Source organism: Apodemus sylvaticus, chromosome 10 (assembly GCF_947179515.1).
Source record: "Apodemus sylvaticus chromosome 10, mApoSyl1.1, whole genome shotgun sequence".
In the NCBI taxonomy this organism is placed as follows: Eukaryota; Metazoa; Chordata; class Mammalia; order Rodentia; family Muridae; genus Apodemus; species Apodemus sylvaticus.
The window spans coordinates 34767387-34788747 of record NC_067481.1 but is presented as its reverse complement, the minus strand read 5'-3'; the positions used below and the strand labels follow the sequence as shown (position 1 = coordinate 34788747).

Sequence of the window (21361 nt, the reverse complement as noted above, 5' to 3'; positions counted from 1 at the left end):
GGATTGTAGCTGCACACTATGACAGACATCCAGCTTTCTGTGGGATCTGAGGATCCAAACCTGGGTCCTCATCCTCACATTTGCCCATCAGAACCACCTTTTGTTTTATTTACAAAGTGAGGGTTATAGGGACAGAGAGCAAAGGACTATGGCAAGAGTAAAGGTTGGGACTGTGGTGGTTTGAACAGGAAGAGTCCCCTAGAATGCTTGGCCATCAGGGAGTGTGGCTACTTGATGAGGTTTAGGAGATGTGGCCTTGTTGGAAGAAGTGTGTCACTGGGAAGGGTTTTGGAGTTCCGCCTGCCCCGGGCTCTGTCTTCCTGCTGCCCGCCCATCCAAGACTCCTGTCAACCTCTCCCGCACCACGGCCGAGTGTGCCATGACAATAAAGGACTAGACCTCTCAACTGTAAGCTGACCCCAGTGAAAGGTTTTCCTTTACAAGAGGTCACGGCGTCTCTTCACAGCCACAGAACGATGGCTAAGGCAGGAGCCTGAAGCAGCATCACCGAGTAGGTCACAGCTGACACGCAAACCTCATCCTGGCGGCTTATGACAATTCTGCCTCACCCCTAGCTCCATCCAGGGTTACCTGAAGCTCTTCTCTGTCTTCACTCTGCAACACGGCTGACACTGGGCAGAGGATGGAGGAAAGGATGCCTGCCCTCGTGACTGCAGCTCTGTGACACATCCCGCCCCCCTCAGAATCAGGAGGAACCCTATGTCCACATTTAAGCCCAACAGAGCCGAAGGTCACATTTTGGTTGTAGACAGGATTCTTGGCAAAGGGCACACCCTGTTAGGCAGAGATGCCCAGTCAAATAATGGTGCCTGTCAGGTCAAGACACACACTTTTCACACTTTAGGGGTTCACATGTCCTGATTATAACAACAAATCAGAAAGTCCCAAAAGGAAGGTTAAGCCAAAATGAGAAGCTCAGGGCACTGTGTAAGACACAGGTGTGCAGTGAAGATGGAAACAGTCGGAACAAAATTTGAGACTGATGACTGGTTTAATGTCAAAATTCAGCCAAGCTAGGTTCGAGAGAGAAAGGTGTGGCAGCAAAACGTGGGTTTGCCAGATGTGTACCTCAAAGGTACAAAGTGGGGGATTTGGGGCACAGGGTTGCTGTGGGAGTGACCCGCCACTGGGAACCTAGCAAGCTGGTGGAGACATTCCAGGAGCTCCAGGCCAGTGAATCTCCATGAATCTCCAGTGCATGACTGGCCAGGCCACCGGGGCAGAGAGTTAGAGGCGCAAGCGCAGAGACGTGCTAGTTCTACTTTTTAAATATTTCACGGAATAATCTAGGGGCACACACCTGTAACTCTAGCACCCAGGAAGCAGAGACAGGATTGAAGTTTGATGCCAGCTTGACCTACATAGAAAAACTTACACACACTTTTAAAACACTTCCTGCAAACATGCTTTTAAAACTGTAAATGTGTGCGACGTGGGCACATGTGCTGTCATGCATGTGGAGGTCAGAGGTCGACTTTGGTTTTGCTGCGTTCACTCTGGATTTTGATGTGGGCATTGAACTCGGGCCGTCAGTCCTGTACAACTGATGTCTTTACCTGGTCTAAGGAGCCATCTCCCCAGCCCACAATCTTGTTTTTGACACATTACCACCATATGGCCCAGGCTGGCCTCCTTCCTGCCTCTGCCTCCCAAGTGCTGCTTGTGTGGTAACACTTGGCCAATCTATGTTTGTAGTATCACCATCCAAAGCAGGAGCCACAAGCCAGTTACTGCTATAGACCCCAGAAACACAGAGACTGCAGAGCAAGTCCGTACCAGATATCAAGCTGTGGACTTCCTCATTAATGTTTTTCTTATATGCATTAAGTGAACAATATTAAATTTTCTCTTTAATTGCAGCTTTTGGAAAACTGTCACAATGAGGAATCAGGTTCTATTTTTTATATCATTTATTGGTTTTTGTACATTGGTATTTTGCCTACCTGTCTGTATGAGGGCATCAGGTCCCCTGGAACAGGAGTTACAGTTGGTGAGCTGCCATGTGGGTACAGGAAATTACCCCCCCCCTCAGGTTATATATCGACTGTATTTCACCAGACTACCCAAGACACTGTCAATGGAGTTGATTTTTCCTTCTAGGCCATCCTACATGAAAAGATTCGCCCTTTGGCTCAGACGTTACAAAAGTCTCCTTGCTTACTTTGTGTTTGACTTAAGTCATTCACAGAAGCAAATCCACCAATGGCCCTTATCCCTCCCTGTTTTCCTAAGATCTAAGCCCACACCCCTGGCCGACCATTTTAAGTCCCGGCACTTGTCGGGGACATAAGCCCTAGGTGAGTGAGCAAAGTGGCTCCTGAAGTGAGCCAACAGGAAAAAACTGTAACATCGAAGCCCAGTCCCCGAGTCTCCACCCTTCACCCCCCAGCCTGGTTCCGGCTAAGACCACTAGTTAACAGGAGCCTCAGATGACCTTTTCCCGGAAAACCCCAAACACCTGCTCCTCTGAAGAGTGTCTGTCTGGAGTTCATGCCTTCCTGATTAGCCCTACCAACCTGCTTTTCCTCCAATTCCCAACCATGTCCCATGGAATCATCCTCTGAGAATGACACTTTAAGATCTGAGAGACCAAGAATCTACATCCTCCCCAGAGCCTATGTATGGCTTTGGCCTGTCTCAACACCTAGCCCATCTCAAGGGAAGCACGCAGAGGCTTCCCTTTCATCTTTTTAGGTCCTCTCTGCACCACACCCTGTGTTCTCAGAATGCAGAAGCCAGAGGAAGCTGGGCTGCCACCTGGTGGGGGCAGGGGGAAGAGCAGGCCAAAATGTCTTCCAAGACTTTGGGTCTTTTTATCATTGTGGCCCTCGGAGAGTCACAGCTGGACCCTCTATAGACCACACCACTCTCAACCACCCTTAGTCTCAGCCCCAAATCTTTGCCACCACTGAAGAAAAAAATGGACTCAAGGTTATAGTTTATACAATTCAAGATTTATGTAAAGTCCAAGATCCTTAAGTTATCCTTAAATTGCACAATGCTAAAGACAGTCTATAAAAGAGTCAAGCACACCACTGCAAGGTAATTCAATGAAGTTTCTTTTTTTAAATGCGTACAGGAAAAAAAAATCAAATCCCCAAACGAAGTCCCCCATACAGCTTCCTGTCTGCATAGGAAGCCCAGGGCCCTAGCTGCAGCAGCAGGGGAGGAGGGACCCTCTCCGTGGGATGGATGGACTTCTAGTTCCTCGTGAAGAGTGTGGAAGAGTTGAGTTCCCTTTGTTCTCCAGTGTGTCTTGTACAAAATATTACATTTTTAAACATATATTTACAGAGTTTGCACAAATAGAAAATGGTTACAAATTACAACCAGGCTTGGCAAGATAAGAGCTTCCCCTCTCCCCGCTCACTGGGGTCAGGTGTGACAACTGCTCCTTATTTACACCCATGTTTAAAAAAGTCTGAGTTCCTAGAGACCTGGAGGAAGTATATAAAAACTGCTAAACACCATCAACTCATCCAAGTGAGCTATACAGGGAATTGATACCACTTAGTCCATGTCTCACTTCCTGAATAAAGACTCTGAAATTGACCCTCTCTGCCAGCCCCACACACGCCCTGGCCTGCCTGCTGCAGTGTGGGGTTTGGGTGGGGAGAGGGGAGCGGATAGAATGGGAACAGGACAGCCCCCAGCCGGGCTATGCCAGCTGGCCGGTGGAGCGCCATTCTAAAGCTTTGAAAGAAACACGCAGCTCCTCCTGGGGAGGAGCCTCCTTCTCCACAGGACCGCAGAATGGGGAAAGAAGACTCAGTGAGAACAGTGTTTGTTACTCTGCTGTTAAATCTCTGTCCTGGGTGCCAAACCCAATCTCAACAGTGCAAAGAAGACGGAAGAGCTCAGGAGCCTGGGTCAAAGGCTGGCGTAGTAGCTGTCTACCCACTGTGCAAGGCCTCGCTCCACCAGCGACCGGTTTATCAACACCACCTAGAAAAGAGAGTTTTCCTGAGAATTCTGCACGGCATCAAGGGGCTAGGTGGGTCCTTCAACCCAAGTGTCAGCCAGGGAACAGGTGCAGACCTGGGTGTAATTGTGCCCTTTGGCATAGGCGTCTAACATCCTGAAGAAACCCAAGCCTTGACGGTAGGATAGGCGCAATGGACAGAGGTCATGGAAGGTCTAGAGCAGGGCCCCCTCACTCTCACTTGGCACTAAGGGTACTTTGTGTTGGGAGGGACTGCCCCAGAAGTTACGTGTTCAACAGCACATCTGGCGCCATGACACTACCCACATGACACTAATGTCATCAGTCCCAACCGTGACACCCAGTGTCCCGAGTGGCACTGGTCCACAACTATGCTAACGGCGGCCAGAACTGGCTCCCAGCCAGCCGAGTGCTGCTGACAGCAGCTTGGGAGGAAGGGGCAGACTCACTTCATCTCCAACCACACTCCACAGCTGAATCAGAGGAAGGCCAGTTGCACTGTAGCTTGTCACCTGGAGGGACATGGGGCACAGAAAATACCTTAGGCTGTACACACTTAAAACCTGAGACAAGTTTTACTCCGTAACCCAGACAGGCCTCAGACTCAACATCTTCCTGCCTCAGCCTACGGAGAGCTCGAGGAAAGGAGTGTGGTGGCTTGGCTTATGCACTTAAAGTCTGCAGGTCACTCCAGGCTCCTGGGTCAGGAAGCATTAAGTGTCAGATCTCAAGAAGTCTGGACACTGCCGGGCAGTGGTGGCCACGCCTTTGATCCCAGCACTTGGGAGGTAGAGGCAGGCGGATTCTGAGTTTGAGGCCAGCCTGGTCTACAGAGTGAGGTCCAGGACAGCCAGGGCTACACAGAGAAACCCTATCTCGAAAAACAAAAAAAGAAGGAAGGAAGGAAGGAAGGAAGGAAGGAAGGAAGGAAGGAAGGAAGGAAGGAAGGAAGGAAGGAAGGAAGGAAGGGGGAGAGAGAGAGAGAGAAAGAAGGAAGGAAGGAAGGAAGGAAGGAAGGAAGGAAGGAAGGAAGGAAGGAAGGAAGGAAGGAAGGGGGAGAGAGAGAGAGAGAAAGAAGGAAGGAAGGAAGGAAGGAAGGAAGGAAGGAAGGAAGGAAGGAAGGAAGGAAGGAAGGAAGGAAAGAAAGAAAGAAAGAAAGAAAGAAAGAAAGAAAGAAAGAAAGAAAGAAAGAAAGAAAGAAAGAAAGAAAGAAAGAAAGAAAGAGCAAGTCTGGACACTTAGTTGCATTAGGCAGGGGCCTCCACTGACTGCCCCTGGCTGATCTCCAGCCTCCTGCCCCACCCCACCCCTGAGCAGACCTCTTGCTCCCCGCCCCATACCTGGGCCAGCCTCCTACCTCCCCACACATACCTGGGCCAGCCTCCTACTCCCCCCATACACCTGGACCAGCCTCCTTCCTGTCCCCTACACACACACACACCTGGGCCAGCCTCTTGCCCCCTCTCCCCTACACCTGGGCCAGCCTCTTGCCCCTTCCCCCCCCCACACACTGGGGCCAGCTTCTTGCCCCTCTCCCCCCCACACACACACCTGGGCCAGCCTCCTCCTCCCCCCACACCCCTGAGCCAGCCTCCTACTCCCCCCATACACCTGGACCAGCCTCCTTCCTGTCCCCTACACACACACACACCTGGGCCAGCCTCTTGCCCCCTCCCCCCCACATCTGGGCCAGGCTCTTGCCCCTTCCCCCCCACACCGGGGCCAGTTTCTTGCCCCTCTCCCCCCCCCCACACACCTGGGCCAGCCTCCTCCTCCCCCCACACACCTGGGCCAGCCTCCTCCTCCCCCACACACCTGGGCCAACAGTGCTGTATTGCCTGTCATCTCACTCATGGCTGCGTCTGCCTCTGGTGAAAAGTGATCGTCATCTAAAAGGAAGAAAAAGACAAAATAGTTGAGACGCCCTCTGGGACAAAGCAGTCTTGTCACCTGTAGGCTGCTTCGGACGCGGCAGAGTGCAGGACTGTGTCTAGGTCAGTCACCTTGCCACCTGACTCAAGTGGTTAAACACAGGGGAGCCCCAGTTGCATGTGTCCCCCAAGGCACAGGGCATACAGAATGGGCCAGCTGTGGTGAACAAGTTTGTGTGCTTCCAACCAAACCAGCAATGCCCCTGTAGACAGGAGGGCATGTCTACTTTATGGGCAAAGGCTGATCCCCAAAGGCCAATGGACTCCCACCAAGCCCGGATTAGAACCAGGCAGTGTTGGATTAGAACCAGGCAGTGTTTTAGCCCCAGCAGTGGGCCCAGTATGGGTGGTGCCTTCTAATGGGCAGGACTCAGGGTGGCTGGCTTATAAACCTGACATCTAAGAACAGAATATGCCAAGGCAGAAAGTAGCAGGGTGGAAGGCTCAGAAGGTGTGGCAGGCAAGTCTGTGATAAAGTAGGGCCTGGCCAGACTGTTAGATGGACAGAACAGAGAAAGGTTAGGAAGAAAAGAGGGGAAAGAAAGAGAGCCTATTGGCCCTCAGCGGGACTCCGGCTTCTGTTTGCCTTTTTATTTAAGGACAGGCTCTTGCCTGTGTATGTAGCTAATGCTGGCTTCAAACTCATGGCAATCCCCCTGCTTTGGCCTCCTGAATGCTAGGATTTAGAGTGTGCAGCACCACGCCTGGTTACACTGTGGTAAGTCTTGAGTAAACTGCTCTGGGCACAACAGGATCTGAAGGGGCCAGCCTGGGAGAGGGCAACGGGTTAATAAACAGACTTCTCTGCAGCATGAGAGCTGCGATCTGACCACTTTCTACATCACATCAAACCAGAAGACACAGCTAAGGGAGGCCAGCACCCTCTCTGTAGCAATGCTCTCAGTCTCAGACATGCAGGCCTCAGACGTGCAGGCCGGCACAGTCCCCACACCGCCTAAGGACTGGAGATGGTGCCAAGCAGTGTGCTGACCTCGAGCCTGTCCCCTCTGGGTCACATTCTGAAGAACCTCACTGGAGCCCCTCAAGGCAGGCAGCTGAGTAAGGTGCAGGCAGCAGCAGACCCTGAACGAGGCCATAGAAGCACCGGCTTCGCCTGGGGACTTGCTAGGAATCTGAGATCCTGGGCCTCTGTCAACCAGAAGCTATCAGTGAGAGCAACTATGTCTACACAGGCTAGAGTCCCGTGCCCCACAGTGTTCCTCGCCCCACCCCACCCTGGCCCCCAGCAGCTGGGGGCTTGCCTGTTACCTGACAGAGGAACCACGCTGTCCAGAAGGACTTCTGCTCCTTGGAATGGCAAGGTCACAAAGTCAGACCTGGAAAGGCAAGAAAGGGATGGGGTTCAATACGGCCAGCGGCCTCTGAATCTGTCCTCTACCCAGCCACATCGACACCTACAGTCCGGGTTGGCGAGCACACCTGAATGCAGGCGGCCAGCTGCTACAGGCCCGACTCAGAGGGAGTCCTTCACCAAACTCAAGCAAGCATCTCACACACTTCTGAGGCCTGGCACTTGGGGCTTCTCCCACAGAGCAGCTTTCTAGTTGTGTGTAGCTGAGGCAGGTCACTCACGTTTGTCTACGTCTGACAGTGGACACCAAGCTGGCCGCAGGCGGGAAGCTTCCAGCCCCATCTGAGGCTGGGTAGAACTGAGCCATGCACCCATGCCATGCAGGGGTGGCTTGTGACTGGCCAAGGAGTCCCACTCACCTAATTTGCCGGAGCACGTCGACTTTCACCCTCTTATATCCACCATAGTCCACGTAGCGAATCTCCACCTCATTGGTCTCCTCATAGGAGGCCACTACTTGGGCTCGCCACCAGGCCCCGTCCGCACCAGGGGCAGCGCAGATAACCGTTACTGCAGGGTGGAGGACAAGTGTGTGGAACACGTCTGGCCTAGGGCAGGGCTGTGAGGGCTACCCTGGTCACTGAACCCCACTTCCCGCACTGTCAGAGGCATGCATTTCCACGGGGAGGGGACAGGGACAACATGAATCCTCCACAAAACCTCTCCCGGAGCCCAAGACAGACAAGCAAGGGAAAACCCAGAACATTGGAGATCCAGCTCAGCACATCCCCAAAGCTGCCCAATCATCCTGAAGCCTGGACCCATGACGCTAAAACCAGTACAATACTGGTTTTACTCAGCGAGGAGCAAGGGCCTGTCTTGTGTGTATGCGTGGACGCGAGGCCAGGTATGACCTTAGCTGCCATCCCTCAGGTGTTATGGTTTTCCTCAGATATTGGGTCTTTTTAAAAAAATAAAACATGCTGGCCGGCCAGTGAGCTCCAGGATTCTGCCTATCTCTGCCTCCCCAGTCCTGGGATCACAAGCATACACCACTACACACAGCTTTGCTTTCTTTCCTTTTCTTTTTTGTAACTAGAGGAAATCAAATTCACATCCCGTGACAAGCTTTTCACCGAATTACCTCCCAGACCCTGGGCCTAAGAAAAAGTCCCCGGGGAGAACCAAGCACTGCCAAGCGGAGCTCAGTGGCCCAGCACCTACAATCTGGTCTACTCAACCTGACCAGAAGGGAATCCTAGGCCTACAGCCCACACACGCAGCCTCTGTCTCAGGAAGCACAGAGTGCCCAGGCAGCCGCGCTGGGCAGGATCAGGGAAGGGTCACAGCAGCACCGCTAGGATCTCCAGAAGCCAACTACACTTGGTCCTCAGCCCGACGGCAAAGTCCCAGGGCAGCTAGTTTCCTTACACCCCAGTTTGAGCTTGACTTCTGGCTAGATCATTGGAGAATCTGATGAAAATTAAAACCCCATTCTTCCGGGGGGTGGGGGATGGGGGGAATACTTCAAAGCCCACAAGGAGATGAATGGAACATTTTACATTTAGTCCCCTACCCACTGATAAAAGCAACAAAGGTACCAGTGACACCCCGGCCCCTGCTCAAGTGCTGCCTGAGCAAGCCCCTTGTTTCAGAGATAGCGGCCTCACCTGTCATGTGACAAGCCAGACCACTGCACAGGTGACAAGGTACACCCCAAGTGCCCTACATGACAGACAGCATATCCTCTCTACTTCCTGGTGGGCAAGCCCGGGTACCACTTGGTATCACCCCACTTAGAAGGCACAAAGCCAGGCCTGTCTGGAGAGGTGGCTCTGTGGTCAGGAGCATGGGTTGTTCTTGAGGAAGACCTGGGTTTGATTCCTAGTACCGACATGGTGGTTTACGGCCATCCACAACTGCAGTTCCAGAAGACCTGAAACCCTTTCTGACCTCCACGGGCACCAAGCACACACGTGGTACACATACATACATACATGCAGGCAAAAATACTTGCATATAACATAAAATGAATAAATCTAATCTTAAAAAAAAATGTTTAAAAGAAGAGTCCACCCATCAAAACACCTCTCCAATCCTACTGCTTTGGCCAGTCAGCGAAACACAAGCTAGCACTGGTTAGCCAGGAAACTCAACCCTGTATAATTCCATACCGATGCAAGAACTTAAGGAGGCTGCCACACAAGGGAGTCCCGAACAGTCTTTTCCTGGTCCAGACCAAGGGTACATGGGCAACCCTCCTTGCCTACATGTCTTGGCCTGACCAGGAGCCGGGACTCTCCCTGACTCTCCAGGTAGCACTTACTTTCCACTGGGGTGGGCAGGGTGGGGATTCCAGGCTGAGAGTAACAGAGGTACATCTGCTGGTCCAGACTGCGCAGTGCATGGAAGGTGGGGTGCGTGTGCTGCTGTACAAATAGGTGCCCAGCATTGACCTGGTTCACCACGATGACTTCCACAGTGATACCATCGGGCAGCATGAGCTGGAGGAAGAGGAGGTAGCCAACACTGTATCAGTTATTCTCATGTTTGGGATATGTCCCAAGGCCCCAGGGCAAGTCCATGAACAGGCACAGCTGTCTGGAACATGGCACCCAGACAGCACGGGGCTGTAGGCTGTTGTACTGTAATACCAAGACCTGCCATTAGAGGCAGCCTCACCTCAGGATAAGATTGGGGGGACCCCTAGCCCAAACTAGACAGCCAGCGGCCATCTGCATAAGCAGTGCTGACTCCTTGCACAGGCTGGGTAAGGGTCTGTCTCCTGGAACATGCAGTCAATCCCTCCCTCCCTCCCTCCCTCCCTCCCTCCCTCCCTCCCTCCCTCCCTCCCTCCCTCCCTCTCATTCCTTTTGAGTCAGAGTTTTTAGTTCATGCTCACTAAGCTCCCTTGACTCTTTCTTTTCTTTTTAAATGATTTATTTTATGTGTATGGATATTTTGCGTGTGTACGCACGAGCGCACACACACACACATGCACACACACGCACACACATACGTGTGCATGCACACACCACTGCCATGGATTCCCTAGAACTGGAGTTATAGACAATAGTGAGCTGCAGTGTGGGTACTGGGAATTGAACCCGGGTCCTCTAGAGGACCAGGCAGTGCTCCTAACTGCTGCAGCATTTCTCCAGCCCCCTTCTTTTGAAGAGTAAGTCAAGGAAAGCACACATGGGAGAGAACAGTTTGCTCAGAACAACACGCCTAAGAATACGGGGATGGCTGCCTCGGGCCTCTTTGGACCTGCAGTTGACTCTAGAGCTTGGAAGAATTTCCCAGTCTCAGAAGAGCAAGCAGCAGCCCCAGGCCAGGATCCCTGGTGTCCTATTTACTCCTCTGTGCCTTCTACTGGGCCCCTAGAGCCTTCCACCTCTCTTCACTTTGGGGCGGGGCCTGTAGGCGTGCTGATCTGCTAAGGTCCTGGCAGAGTTTTCTAAAAGCCCCATGCCCCGGCACCCTTTTCCCTGATGCTACGCTATGGGCAACAAAGCAGGGCTCTGCACACAGGAAGGTTTGGTTGCGCCTTCAAACCTGGGTGCCCCAAGAACATCCTCTGACTTCTATGGGTCCCCCCACAGCCCTGTTGACCCTGGAGTCTCCTCCCCAGTCCCACTGAGCAAGCAGAACACGGGAAGAAAAGCGCCCACGCTAGGTATTCTCTTATTTAAGAAGAGGCTACGGCCAGCCGGGCAGTGGTGGCGCACACCTTAAATCCCAGAAATGGGAAGCAAAGGCAGGCAGATTTCTGAGTTCGAGGCCAGCCTGGTCTACAGAGTGAGTTCCTGGACAGATGGGGCTACACAGAGAAACCCTGTCTCGAACACACCCCCCCCCAAAAAAAAGAAAATAGAGGCTACGGGCAAGCCTTCTGGGAAAACCTCTAATTCAGAAGCAAAGCATGGAGTGGGGCCCACCCCGTTCCCTAATGCCCCCAGTGAAAGAACCCTCCTCCGCCCCACAAGGGTCTCTAGCTGGGGAAGACAGAGCTGAAACACCTACCATCCTAAACAAAACCCAAAGGGGCAATTCTCCTGGAGCAGCTTGTTCAGCCCATCTGAAATGCAGTAAACAGTATGTGGCCCACAGAACTGAGCATCTGTCCCAGCACAGGAGGCCCGAGGAGGGCCTGCTCATCGCTCTGGAGACATTACCTTCTCTTCTGCTAACCTCTTGGGCTTCCAGGCTAGGGACTCTGCATTTATCAACTAAAATCCGGACAGTTCCTAAGGAAAGGGAAGAGGAGGGAGTCCTTTGCCAGGGCCGCTCTTCAGCCCAGCTGACTAGAAGAATGTAGCAGTCCGTCTAAGTCTCACACAAATCCTCACTGGCAGATCCTACCCAGAACTCCAGTGCTGGGGAGTGAGTGGCTCTAGGTGGAGTCCCAGCGATTCAGAAACCCCACACCCAGCCACCTAGCTCAGTCCTCTACAGTCAAAAGCCTAGAAAAAAGAAAGCCCGCCCAGGGGGCACAAAAGGGTGATCCTCCCAGGGTGGGGTCCAGAGGCCCTGGCTTCTGGCCAGCGCTCTACCCTGCCTTCAGAGAACACACAGCAGAACTGGGTGGAGGCCAGAGCGGGGAGCGCACACAGCCATTGGCCTGCTTGGCCCACAAGCCAGGAGTCTCTCAACTGGGATCCGTGTAGGGAAAGGGTCAAGATCCTGTAGCGCATGCTCACCCAAGACGTCATCGGCAAGGAAGGCAGTGCCAGCGAAGGCAGCGGTGGCGCATAGATATTGGTGAGGTTCAGTTCCTTAAACTTCTTCCCAATCAAGTTCAGAGCTTTGTCTACGTGATGCTGAGAGCCTACAGGTAAGGACAGGACACACAGCCTCTGTGGGTAAAAGAAAAGTGACAGCAAACACAAACCCACCCTCAGGCCTCCTCAGGACTTCTAAGGTGCCAAACGTTGGGCTTTGCTTTAGGAATGAAGTCACTTAAATCCACTCCCTCTGGTGCCCTTGCCGTGCTGACCCATGCTTTGAACACACAAAGAAGCTGGCAGGGCAGATGGGAAAGGCACAAGTGGACTCAGCCAGAAGGTACTGTGCACTGGGAGGGAAATGTGGGTGACAGGTACTGGGACCCAGGAGCGTGGCCCTGTCACTGGGCACCCGTCCTTATCCTGGCCAGACATGGTGCAGGGGGACAGAGTCTCCCACAAGCTCCTGAACTGGACGAGTCCGATGGGAAGACAGCCAGCACGCCCTCTACCTAGAAACCCAGTTTCTATTTAGAGGCTAAACTTCCAAGTGGACAGCTGTAACCAGGATGCTACTGCCTTGCGTTTCGGGGCAGGGAGTCGCACAAGGCAGGCGGCACTGCTACTGACCTTCTATGTGACAGATCTGGATGTTCTGTGTGTAAGGCAGGGTGGAGATGTAGATCTTGGCACCGGATGTCTGCTTCAGAAAACTCACGTACCGTCCCTGCTTGCCAATCAATCGACCAACTAAGTGCTTGCAGGGAAAGAGAGAGATGCGGGTGACAGGAAACCAGCTGCTCGCTGTCCGAGGACCCGGGCGTAGTCAAGCTCACACTGTTACTGGCCGCATGTGCTTTTCAGAACTGCTCTAAGCACTAACGCTCGCTCATAGTACCTATGGACAGACATGCTCTGGAAGCCAGCCAAGACCACACAGCTGCTAAGCAGCTGAAGGGGACAGCCTGGCCCAGGACTCAGCATCTCACCCTGCCCGTGTGGCCCAGACCCGGACTCTTACAGTACCCCTCCTACACACGCACACACTCTGAATGATAAGGGTTGACTCTAATTCTGAACATCCCTGCCCCTCCAAGTCCACCCGGGGCCACAGGCAAAGGAGCTGGTTGGACAATGAAAGCCCAAGAACCCTCAAGGCTCCACCCCATTTCTAAGGAACAGTGTGTACAAGTGCCCGGTGCACCAGAGTTCACGGCAAACAGGAGACGGCAGACTTACGCGTAATGTAAGACAAGTTCAACAGTTGTTAATGACCCCAGCCCTGGAAGGTGGCAAGGGACATGGTCCCTACTGACCCAGAGCCTGCCTCGCTATGCCCTCTGTGACCACCGAGGGCAGGATTGATAACAAGATCACTAGGGAAGGAAAACTACCACGGGAGACAGCAGTCTGGGGTCAGCCTAGGAGTCTTGACCCAAAGTTCAGTCTTAGCCTGGTCCCCTGCTCAGCCTGGAGCCAAGCGCCCTGGGATTAAGTAGTCTGCCAATTACTTCTGAATCCCAGCCATAAACACTAATAAGTTGTTAAGTTCTAACAGCAAGGGTGTAGAAACTACTCAGGCACTGGGGGCTGGTGAAATACCAGACATTCATGCAATGCACAATGCAGTTAAAGCAACGTTTTTAAAGACTAGCATGGGAAAATTAAATTGTTAAATATTTACAAGTATTAATTAAGATACCACAATCTCGGCTTGTTTAACCGTCAGAGGCCGTGAGGCGAGAGGGAATGAGCGTGCTCACAGCGGCTCACGGCTGGCCTGCCTGCCTTCGCTCCTGTCAAAGGCTTTCTGTACTCTACAGCTGACGCTCTGCTTGGTTATCTAGTCAACTTTACAGTGCAGGGCAGGGAGGCTCTGGCCCTCATTCCTCCGAATGATGTTTGCTAGAATTCAGAGAAGACCCGAGCCCCAGCCCACACAGAGGAGCCTGGGGAACCAGCAAAGCAGGGGACTGAGAGAGGATGGCCTGCCTGTAGCTTCCCAGCCCGGTCACCTAATGGAATTCCCTGACATCCTTTAACCCTGGCAGTGAGGGAACTTTGAGCTCCCGCAGAATCCAGGCTAAAGGAAGGTCACTGCCCTTACCTTTGGCACCTCGATCTCCCAGATGATGAGGTCAACCTTCTTAGGGTTGGAGCCTGCCTGGACACTCTGGGGACTATCAGGCTTGGTACGCCCACAACAGCTATCCACTGAATCCATACTGTTCCCGTCAGAACCTGCAGGGGAGGAAGCGACATATATACACACACACAGACACCAGCTCAGCAGTAACCATCACAGTTTCCCAAATTTACAATACCGGGAGGCCCTGCACACATACACCCCCCTGCAAGCTTGGCAGCCACCAGACTAAAAAGGCTCAGGCAACCCAATGACAGGAGGCTCAGGGTCCCCATACACCTAATTTTAGCCTGTCACTGAACAGTCCTGCTTATTTGGCAGCCGTGCCTAGCCACAGCTGCTGGGACAGACACACACGTGGTAAGCTAGAAGGGGCACACTCTATACCCAGGGAGGGGCTTCTGCAGGGTATAGCGGGGAGGGGAGCCAACAAGATGACTAAGATCCACACAGTTCCAGAAGCAGGCCTTGACCTTCTTATCACCATCACCTTGATCCCTTTCCAAAAGTCCCAGCCCCTCAGACCAAAGACCACTAGTTTCCAAGGCCCAGGCTTGGGGGTGGGGGTTGTTCTGGGGTATGTGGGCAATCACAGTAGGATAGCCTCTGAGGGTCTCATGTCCAGGCCTGCTGATCTCTGCCAGGTGGGCCTCCTCCTGCCCCTTTTGGGACTGCCCCGTGAAGCTCTGACTATGGGGTGGCTCAAATAGCCTTGGTGGGAGAAACCAAGGCTTATCATTCCACGAGAACCGTGGAGAATGTGACTCTGGAACCAAGGCTGTCCATCCCGGGACAAAGGACCATTGCAAAGAAGGAGAAGAAGGAAGAAAGAAGAAAGAGGACGGAAGGTGGGGAGTGGGGGGAGGAAGAATAACAAGAGGAGGAGGAGGAAGAAGAGGAGGAGGAGATCAAACAAGCACCAGGGACCATCCAGGGCAAGTTAGGGACCCGGCCCTGGCTGAAATGCCAGACTTATGGCCTGAAACAGATCAATCCTGTAAGCCAACTAATTAGGCTATTTTCCACCTGGTTTCCCCAAGCTCAGGACGTAATTCTTTTCCAAGCAATGCATGTACTATCTGAATATAAAAGACTGTGGGACTCTCCGCCCCTAGGCAAGGAAGAGACCTCCAAAGATACCTCCCTCAACACTAGGCTTCCGGCAGAGGACCCCACCCACCCACTTAAGAAAGTGGCTTAGACAGCCATCTTGAAGTAAAATAGGCTGGGGCGGGAGTTACTACCCCAAAGCCTCTAACTTCTGTCCAAGAGTACTGGCCGAGCCAATACCTGCACATCAGTGGCTCCAGGAGTTAACTCAGAACCATGCCAGGCCTTTAGCAGGCTGCATTCATTGACATCACCAGCTCCCTCAACCCCTCCCCCTGCTCCCACCCCCAGCCCCTTAACTTCTACCTCAGGGAAGCACATCCAGCAGGGCTGAGGCTAACCTGAGAACACCGGTGCTGCTCTCCCACCACGCTCCCCCCAGTTACTATCCCCAGGCTATGACTGCCCAACTACCCTGCCTCCCCACCAACTGACTACGGTCTCTTCTCTAGAGCTATGCTCTGAAGCCTCCCTGGGCATCTGCACAGCCACCACAACCCATGCAGAGCTGCCACAAGGCTGAGGGGCTCATTCAGAACAATAATGGGCATCAGACAGATGGAAACTCCTTAATTCTTAAAATGTTTTTAAAAACCTTCATTTTTGCCCATTTTACGATGCAGTTTGTTTTTTTATCTTAGTCTTTTAGCACTATGGCATAAGATATAGGATACATTAACTGGCCTCCCACAGTTACCATGGGCCGAAGGTGCTTCCTTTTGGAGGAATGTAAAGTCATCACAGTCTCAAGCAACAGCATCTTGGGTGTAAAAATCCAATGTGTGGTACCCCCACCCCAGATTCTAACGACCAGAGTAAAACCCCCCCGGAGAAAAACGCCCAAGCTTCCTAGAAGAAACTGGTTGGGAACACTCCAGGACAAACAAGCCACGAGGTGCTCGGAAGTCCCTGGGAGATAACATACCCCTGGGGAGCTGCAAAGCAGGGTCAGGAGCTGCTGACCTGTAAGTTAGCGGTCTGAACTGTCTACGCTGGGGTCAGCACTCGAAAAACCCAGTGCACCCTCCGTTACCAAAGTGCCCTCTTTCCTGGGGTGGAGCTGCAACTGCACAGAGAAAGGATAGCTGAGGCTCTGCAAAGGAGGCGATCACAGCAACAACCCCAGACAGCTCGAGCCTCCCGCCAGCGCTCCAAGCTGCGACTGTCCTGGGGAACTTACCCTTCGAGGGCTTCTGAGGAGAGCAGGTGGAGACACGGAACAAGCACGTAAGTAAAGGAAGTCGGCCATTAAGAGATGCTCACCCATCCCTGGCACTGGGGAGGGACCACTTCTAAGGAGGCCCCAAAGGCCCCTCCAAGGGCAGGCGTCCAAAGGAGAAGAGACACTAAGGCTGACTGGTGGACCCAACAGCCATGGTCCCTTCTAAAGGTCTGGGGAGGGCCCCTGGCTAGTGAACCCATGGACGACTCTCATAGCCTTAGGGTCTCATATGGGTCACCTGACTTCTCGGGCATCCAACTGTGCAGGTGTGGCTGGATAACAGAGATGGGCAGCATCTTTTCATTGTACAAGTGGCACAAAGATGAAGGGTGGCCAGTTGATTTTTGCCTAGCAAATAATGGAGCCCTCCCAGATCCACCAAGAAAGCACTCAAGACCTTCCTACCTCCTGAGTGATCCGCTTCTGTATCCACGGTCCATCCGTCCTCAGTCCCTAAGTCTGACAGCTCCTCCTTCAGCACCCCATTGCTGAAGGGCTCAGTACTGACTGGCAGTGGTGGGGTGATAGCTTTGTCTCCGGAGCTTGAGATGGTCTCTGTGCAAGAGTCTTCAAGCCCCGAAGTACTGACAGGATCTGGGCACTGCCCCAAGGAGGTAACCGAAAGGACACTCTGGCTGTTGCTGGCTGTACAGGTGACAAAGGTGTCATCTCCTCTCGGGTTACTTGCCCCTTCCAGAGACTGCCTCTGGGGCGTAACTGGTGGTGGGCAGGGAGCCAGGGAGATGTGGTGTGCAGAGATCTTTGGCTTCTGGTCCTTGGCGGGGCCTGACAGAGGGCTGCTGAGACAGCTTATGTAGGTCTTTGGTGGCAGGGCTTCTGCTGAAGGACTGGCAGTGGCACCTGTTCTGGTGGAAGCAGGATCTGGGGTGTCTTGTCCCAAGCCAGTTTCCTGGCTGGCTGGGACACAGCTCTCCTCCTGCCCATTAGGCTGAGTAGCTGAGGTTGGATGCACTTGTGCCACCGTCTTGCCCGCTGTGATGGCCCGCATCTCTTCAGTCGCCTCGGAGATCACCTGGGAGATGATCTGGAAGGCAGTCTGCTCAATCTGGTCGTTTTGGGGCAAGGTCTCATCTTTGTCCAGTTCTCTAGGCAGGTCTGTGTCTGCAGCATTGCTACCTCTGACCTGGGGTACTGACGCACCCTCATCCTTAACCAGCTCTGAGTGAACTGGCTCCACAAAGCTACTTGGCAACTTCTCAACAATATATTCTTCCTTCTTTAAAAGTTCGGCTACCTGTGGGGGGCCACTGCTCACTTCCTCTCCCCCACCTCCCCCGTGGGCCAGGATTGGAAACTCACTCTTCTCCACTTCTGAGACACACTCCTGGGACAACAGGCCTTCCGCAGGTACATTCTCCCCCAACACAGCATCTCCAGTGCCCTCTGTCCCACCTGTCTCTCTCGCTTTCTCTCCAAGGGCTGCATACGGGCTTAGCCAGCCTCTCCCAGCAGTTTTGCCCAGTGCGGAGTCCTGCTTGCACCCTTCCACTGCCTCATGGGGGAAGGACACATCCTTTGGGAGAAGCGGACATCCGAGAGAAATAGACTTGGCTTCGTCCCCCATCAGGGAGAGTTCCACTTTTGCGTTCTCATCTCTGCACGGTCCTGACTGCGACCTTGTGTCTGCAATGCTGGGGAGGTTGCCCGATGACTCTGATCTTCGGCGAACTTGACGAGTCCTGGGCAAGGCTGGAGGCTCTGTAGAAGGCTTGTCCACAGGGCGCTGCTCTTCCTTTCCAGGAGGCTGTGTGACACCGGGGGCCACGGTCAGGACTCCAGGACAGGCCTCGTCACTGGGCAGTCGGTCCTTGATGGCGGGGCCAACCTTCAGTGTCTCCACCTGCTTATTATTGCTGCTGAGCCGATCTTTTTTACGAGAGAAAAACCACCACCAGCCAAGGAGGGCCAGCATTCCAGGCAACGCCAAGGGGAAGAGTGAACGGAACTGGATTGCCATCTCGGAGGCGACGTGAAGGAGCTACACCTAGGGAAGAAAGGAGGGAAAAGGAGGGGTTACAGAAGCTGACTCAGTGTGGTCAGCGGGCATGGTGATGCCCCTTTGACACCAGCACATGGGAAGCAGAGGTAGGTGGATCTATGAAGTCAAGATAAGCTTGGTGTGCAGAGTGGCTTCCAGACCAGCCAGGGTTACATAGTGAGACTCTGTTCCAAAAACAGTACAAACAAAACCAACTTGGGGGTACAGGAACTGTATTGTGTGTATGCTGACAACGTACATGTGCACGGGGGTTTGTGTTTGGCTGCAGAGAGTCACAACGTTAAGTACCTCAGTACTCCCCGGCTGGCTCTGGCATTCAGCAAGGTCAGGAACCCTGCTGTAGAGCTCCGGCTTCTCCAAGGGTGCTCTACAGTCCAAAACTGCCCATCACACCCCAGTACCTGCTACAAGTGCAGCCCCACTGAATCACACAGGTTCTGTAACAAGATCCCTGGGAAAACTTTAGGCACACTAAGGTCGGGAGGACTCCTGAGACTAGGTGACCTAGCTACCCCAAAATGAACGGGATGACAGGAGCTTAGATAGAGGAAGTCCGTCCAGAAAGCCCTTGCAGCTGTAAAGACAGACATCCTCCACTAATACCCAAAGGCAGCGAAGATGGCATCGTGCAGAGCAGGGCCGCCATCTTGCTGCCAGCTGACTGGTCCTTTGGGGAGATGCGATTGAGTCAGGAAGGGGTGCTCTGTGCTGCCCTTTGAATAACAGCCCAGGACACCTTACACATACCCAACAATCCAGCACTTACACAAAACAAAGATAACTGTGCCTGGGCAAAGGCTCCTAAGAACCCCCACCAAGGCTATCGTTTGAAACAAAGTGGGAACGAGCCTCTTTCAGAGCAATGACTGCCGCATACACTGCAGACTCAGCATGCTGAGGCTGGACTGATGTTAGATATTGTGCACTGACAGAAAACACTGTGGTGAAGAAGCTTATGGGGAGACGTGACTTGGACTAAGCCCTCGGTTAGAGGAAAAGGGTAGTTTCTGCAAACTGATTTTGCATAGTCAAATATGAACTCATGACTAGAGTGGTCTGTTAGTAGATTCTATCTATAAACAGAAAGCTGTCTTGTATTTGTAGTCTTCCAACTTGGATCTACATATATTACTGAGGAAGCTTTTCTTTAAGATTTATTTTCTGTTTTGCCTGAATATATTAAGTATGCGTGCCTGGAGCCCTCAGAGGTCAGAAGGGGGCATCAGATCCCTTGGAACTGGACTTAAGTCACCCATGGGTGCTCAGAATCTAGCCCAGGCCTCTGAGGAGAGCAGCAAGCACTCCTAACCACTGAGCCATCCCACCAGCCCCCTCAACGAGGAAGGCTATTTTGTTTCATTGGCAACCCAGGCTGGCCTTGGACTTTAAGTTGTCTTGCTTTAGCCTCTCAAATACCGTGATTGCCACAGGGGTTATACGTGTGAGCCACCACACCCAGATGCTGAGAAAGCTTTCCAGAGCCCAAGGCCAATGTGGCACCCAAACCAATTAAATCAGAACCCAAGAGGCAAGAATCAACACCAGGCTTAGTTTGTTTTAAACCCAGGTGATCCCAGGATTCAGTCAGGCTAGAGACCCTCTGATCTACAGCATCCTACATGAAGCAACAGAATTAATGAGATTCACTGGGTCCGCGCTCAGTGCCATTCATATAAAAGAATAAAAGCAACTCGAGACTGTTCAGGGGTTAGTCTGCATGCTTGGAACAGGGCGGGAACCCACAGCCTAGAGTCGGGAAAGCATTGCCCAGCAGGCCAAAGATTACAGGAAGTGGTCGTAAATTTCTTTCTGACTCCTTACTAACTAGGAAATCCCTTCCCCAGCAGGACTCAAACTTTCAATTCCTAGAGATTTCTAGAGGTTCTCTGGTCTCAGGAAAAAGAGTTGGTAGAATGGGGTAGACAAAACAAAAAACAAGCAAACAAAAAGCAAACAAAAACCTCACAATCTCTCCAACTCTCCAACAGAGAGCAGCCATCCCTTCTAATATGCTACACCACAACCACAGTCATGTGTGTGACAGATACCTTGATACCTAAGACCAAAATGGCTTCCAGTCCAGATGTGAGGAGTTCTGCCCTTTGAAACTAAATTAATGCCCACAGGCCCACCCTCTACCTCAGTTACAGGTCACCCCACTCTATCTCCCCAAGCCCCTGAAACATCCCGAAAGCATGCCCCCCAGTGTGCTTTAGTCCAGCATCCGGCCAATCTACAATGTCCCCAAGGCCCAGGCCAACCAAGCCAATGGCCTCCTCACACCACTTCACCAGTTGCCCCACTCCTAGCTCAGACACAATGCTTCCTGCCACTCTGAGCACATGTACTCACTTAACACCACCACTGTCCACCTAAGCCTCCCCTGAGACTGAGGCGCCAAGTTTCAACCCTACCCAGTGCAAATCAGTCTGTGTAGCGACTTTTTCAGTTGAAGAAGGAAACAGTGGTGGTGACAGTTCCCAGCCAGACTTCCTGTCTTGTGCCAATCGGCCTCCTAGGTGGTGATGAACACTGCTAACCCTGGACCAGCCAACGCAAGGAACCTGGAAGAGATTCGCAGTGCCCACTGCTCCACAGCCCAATCTGAGCTGGGTTAGAGACCCACCACTGCTGAGGCGGGTGAGAGGCCCCTCTCTCCAGGGATGTTTCCAGGCAAAGCCGAGACGCCTGTGAGGAAGTTCCCCCAACAGCCTGTAGAGGGCAGGATTTGTTTGTCCTCTGCTTCCTAGACAAATGAGATTAGCAGCCTCAGCTATTCTCCCTCTCCCCAGAGTGCAGCTCCTGGGATCAGCAGCTACACACACTAAGGGCTTGAATGCGACTCACCAAGCCTAGCAGTGTCATCTTAAGGGTATCTGGTGCCAGGAGGCACCCATGGGGGGCTCTCCAAGGCAACTGCTGCCCCTCC

At 52.8% G+C, this 21361-nt stretch overlaps 2 protein-coding genes across 2 annotated transcripts in view; both read right to left on the bottom strand.

The window, feature by feature from the left end:
* Dgke (diacylglycerol kinase epsilon) overlaps positions 1 to 21361 on the bottom strand; it is a 248326-nt gene that overhangs the window by 11607 nt on the left and 215358 nt on the right. The window lies entirely within an intron of this gene.
* Akap1 (A-kinase anchoring protein 1) overlaps positions 2954 to 21361 on the bottom strand; it is a 33556-nt gene continuing 15148 nt past the window's right edge. Inside the window, exons 2-11 of the mRNA XM_052194261.1 lie at positions 16818 to 18417; positions 14042 to 14175; positions 12565 to 12691; positions 11911 to 12038; positions 9534 to 9711; positions 7627 to 7777; positions 7165 to 7232; positions 5780 to 5853; positions 4414 to 4476; positions 2954 to 3966 (exon numbers count right to left, since the gene is read on the bottom strand). Coding sequence (XP_052050221.1) covers positions 3892 to 3966; positions 4414 to 4476; positions 5780 to 5853; positions 7165 to 7232; positions 7627 to 7777; positions 9534 to 9711; positions 11911 to 12038; positions 12565 to 12691; positions 14042 to 14175; positions 16818 to 18390 — 2571 coding nt within the window. The 5' untranslated portion in view covers positions 18391 to 18417 and the 3' untranslated portion in view covers positions 2954 to 3891. The remainder of the gene's footprint in view (positions 3967 to 4413; positions 4477 to 5779; positions 5854 to 7164; positions 7233 to 7626; positions 7778 to 9533; positions 9712 to 11910; positions 12039 to 12564; positions 12692 to 14041; positions 14176 to 16817; positions 18418 to 21361) is intronic.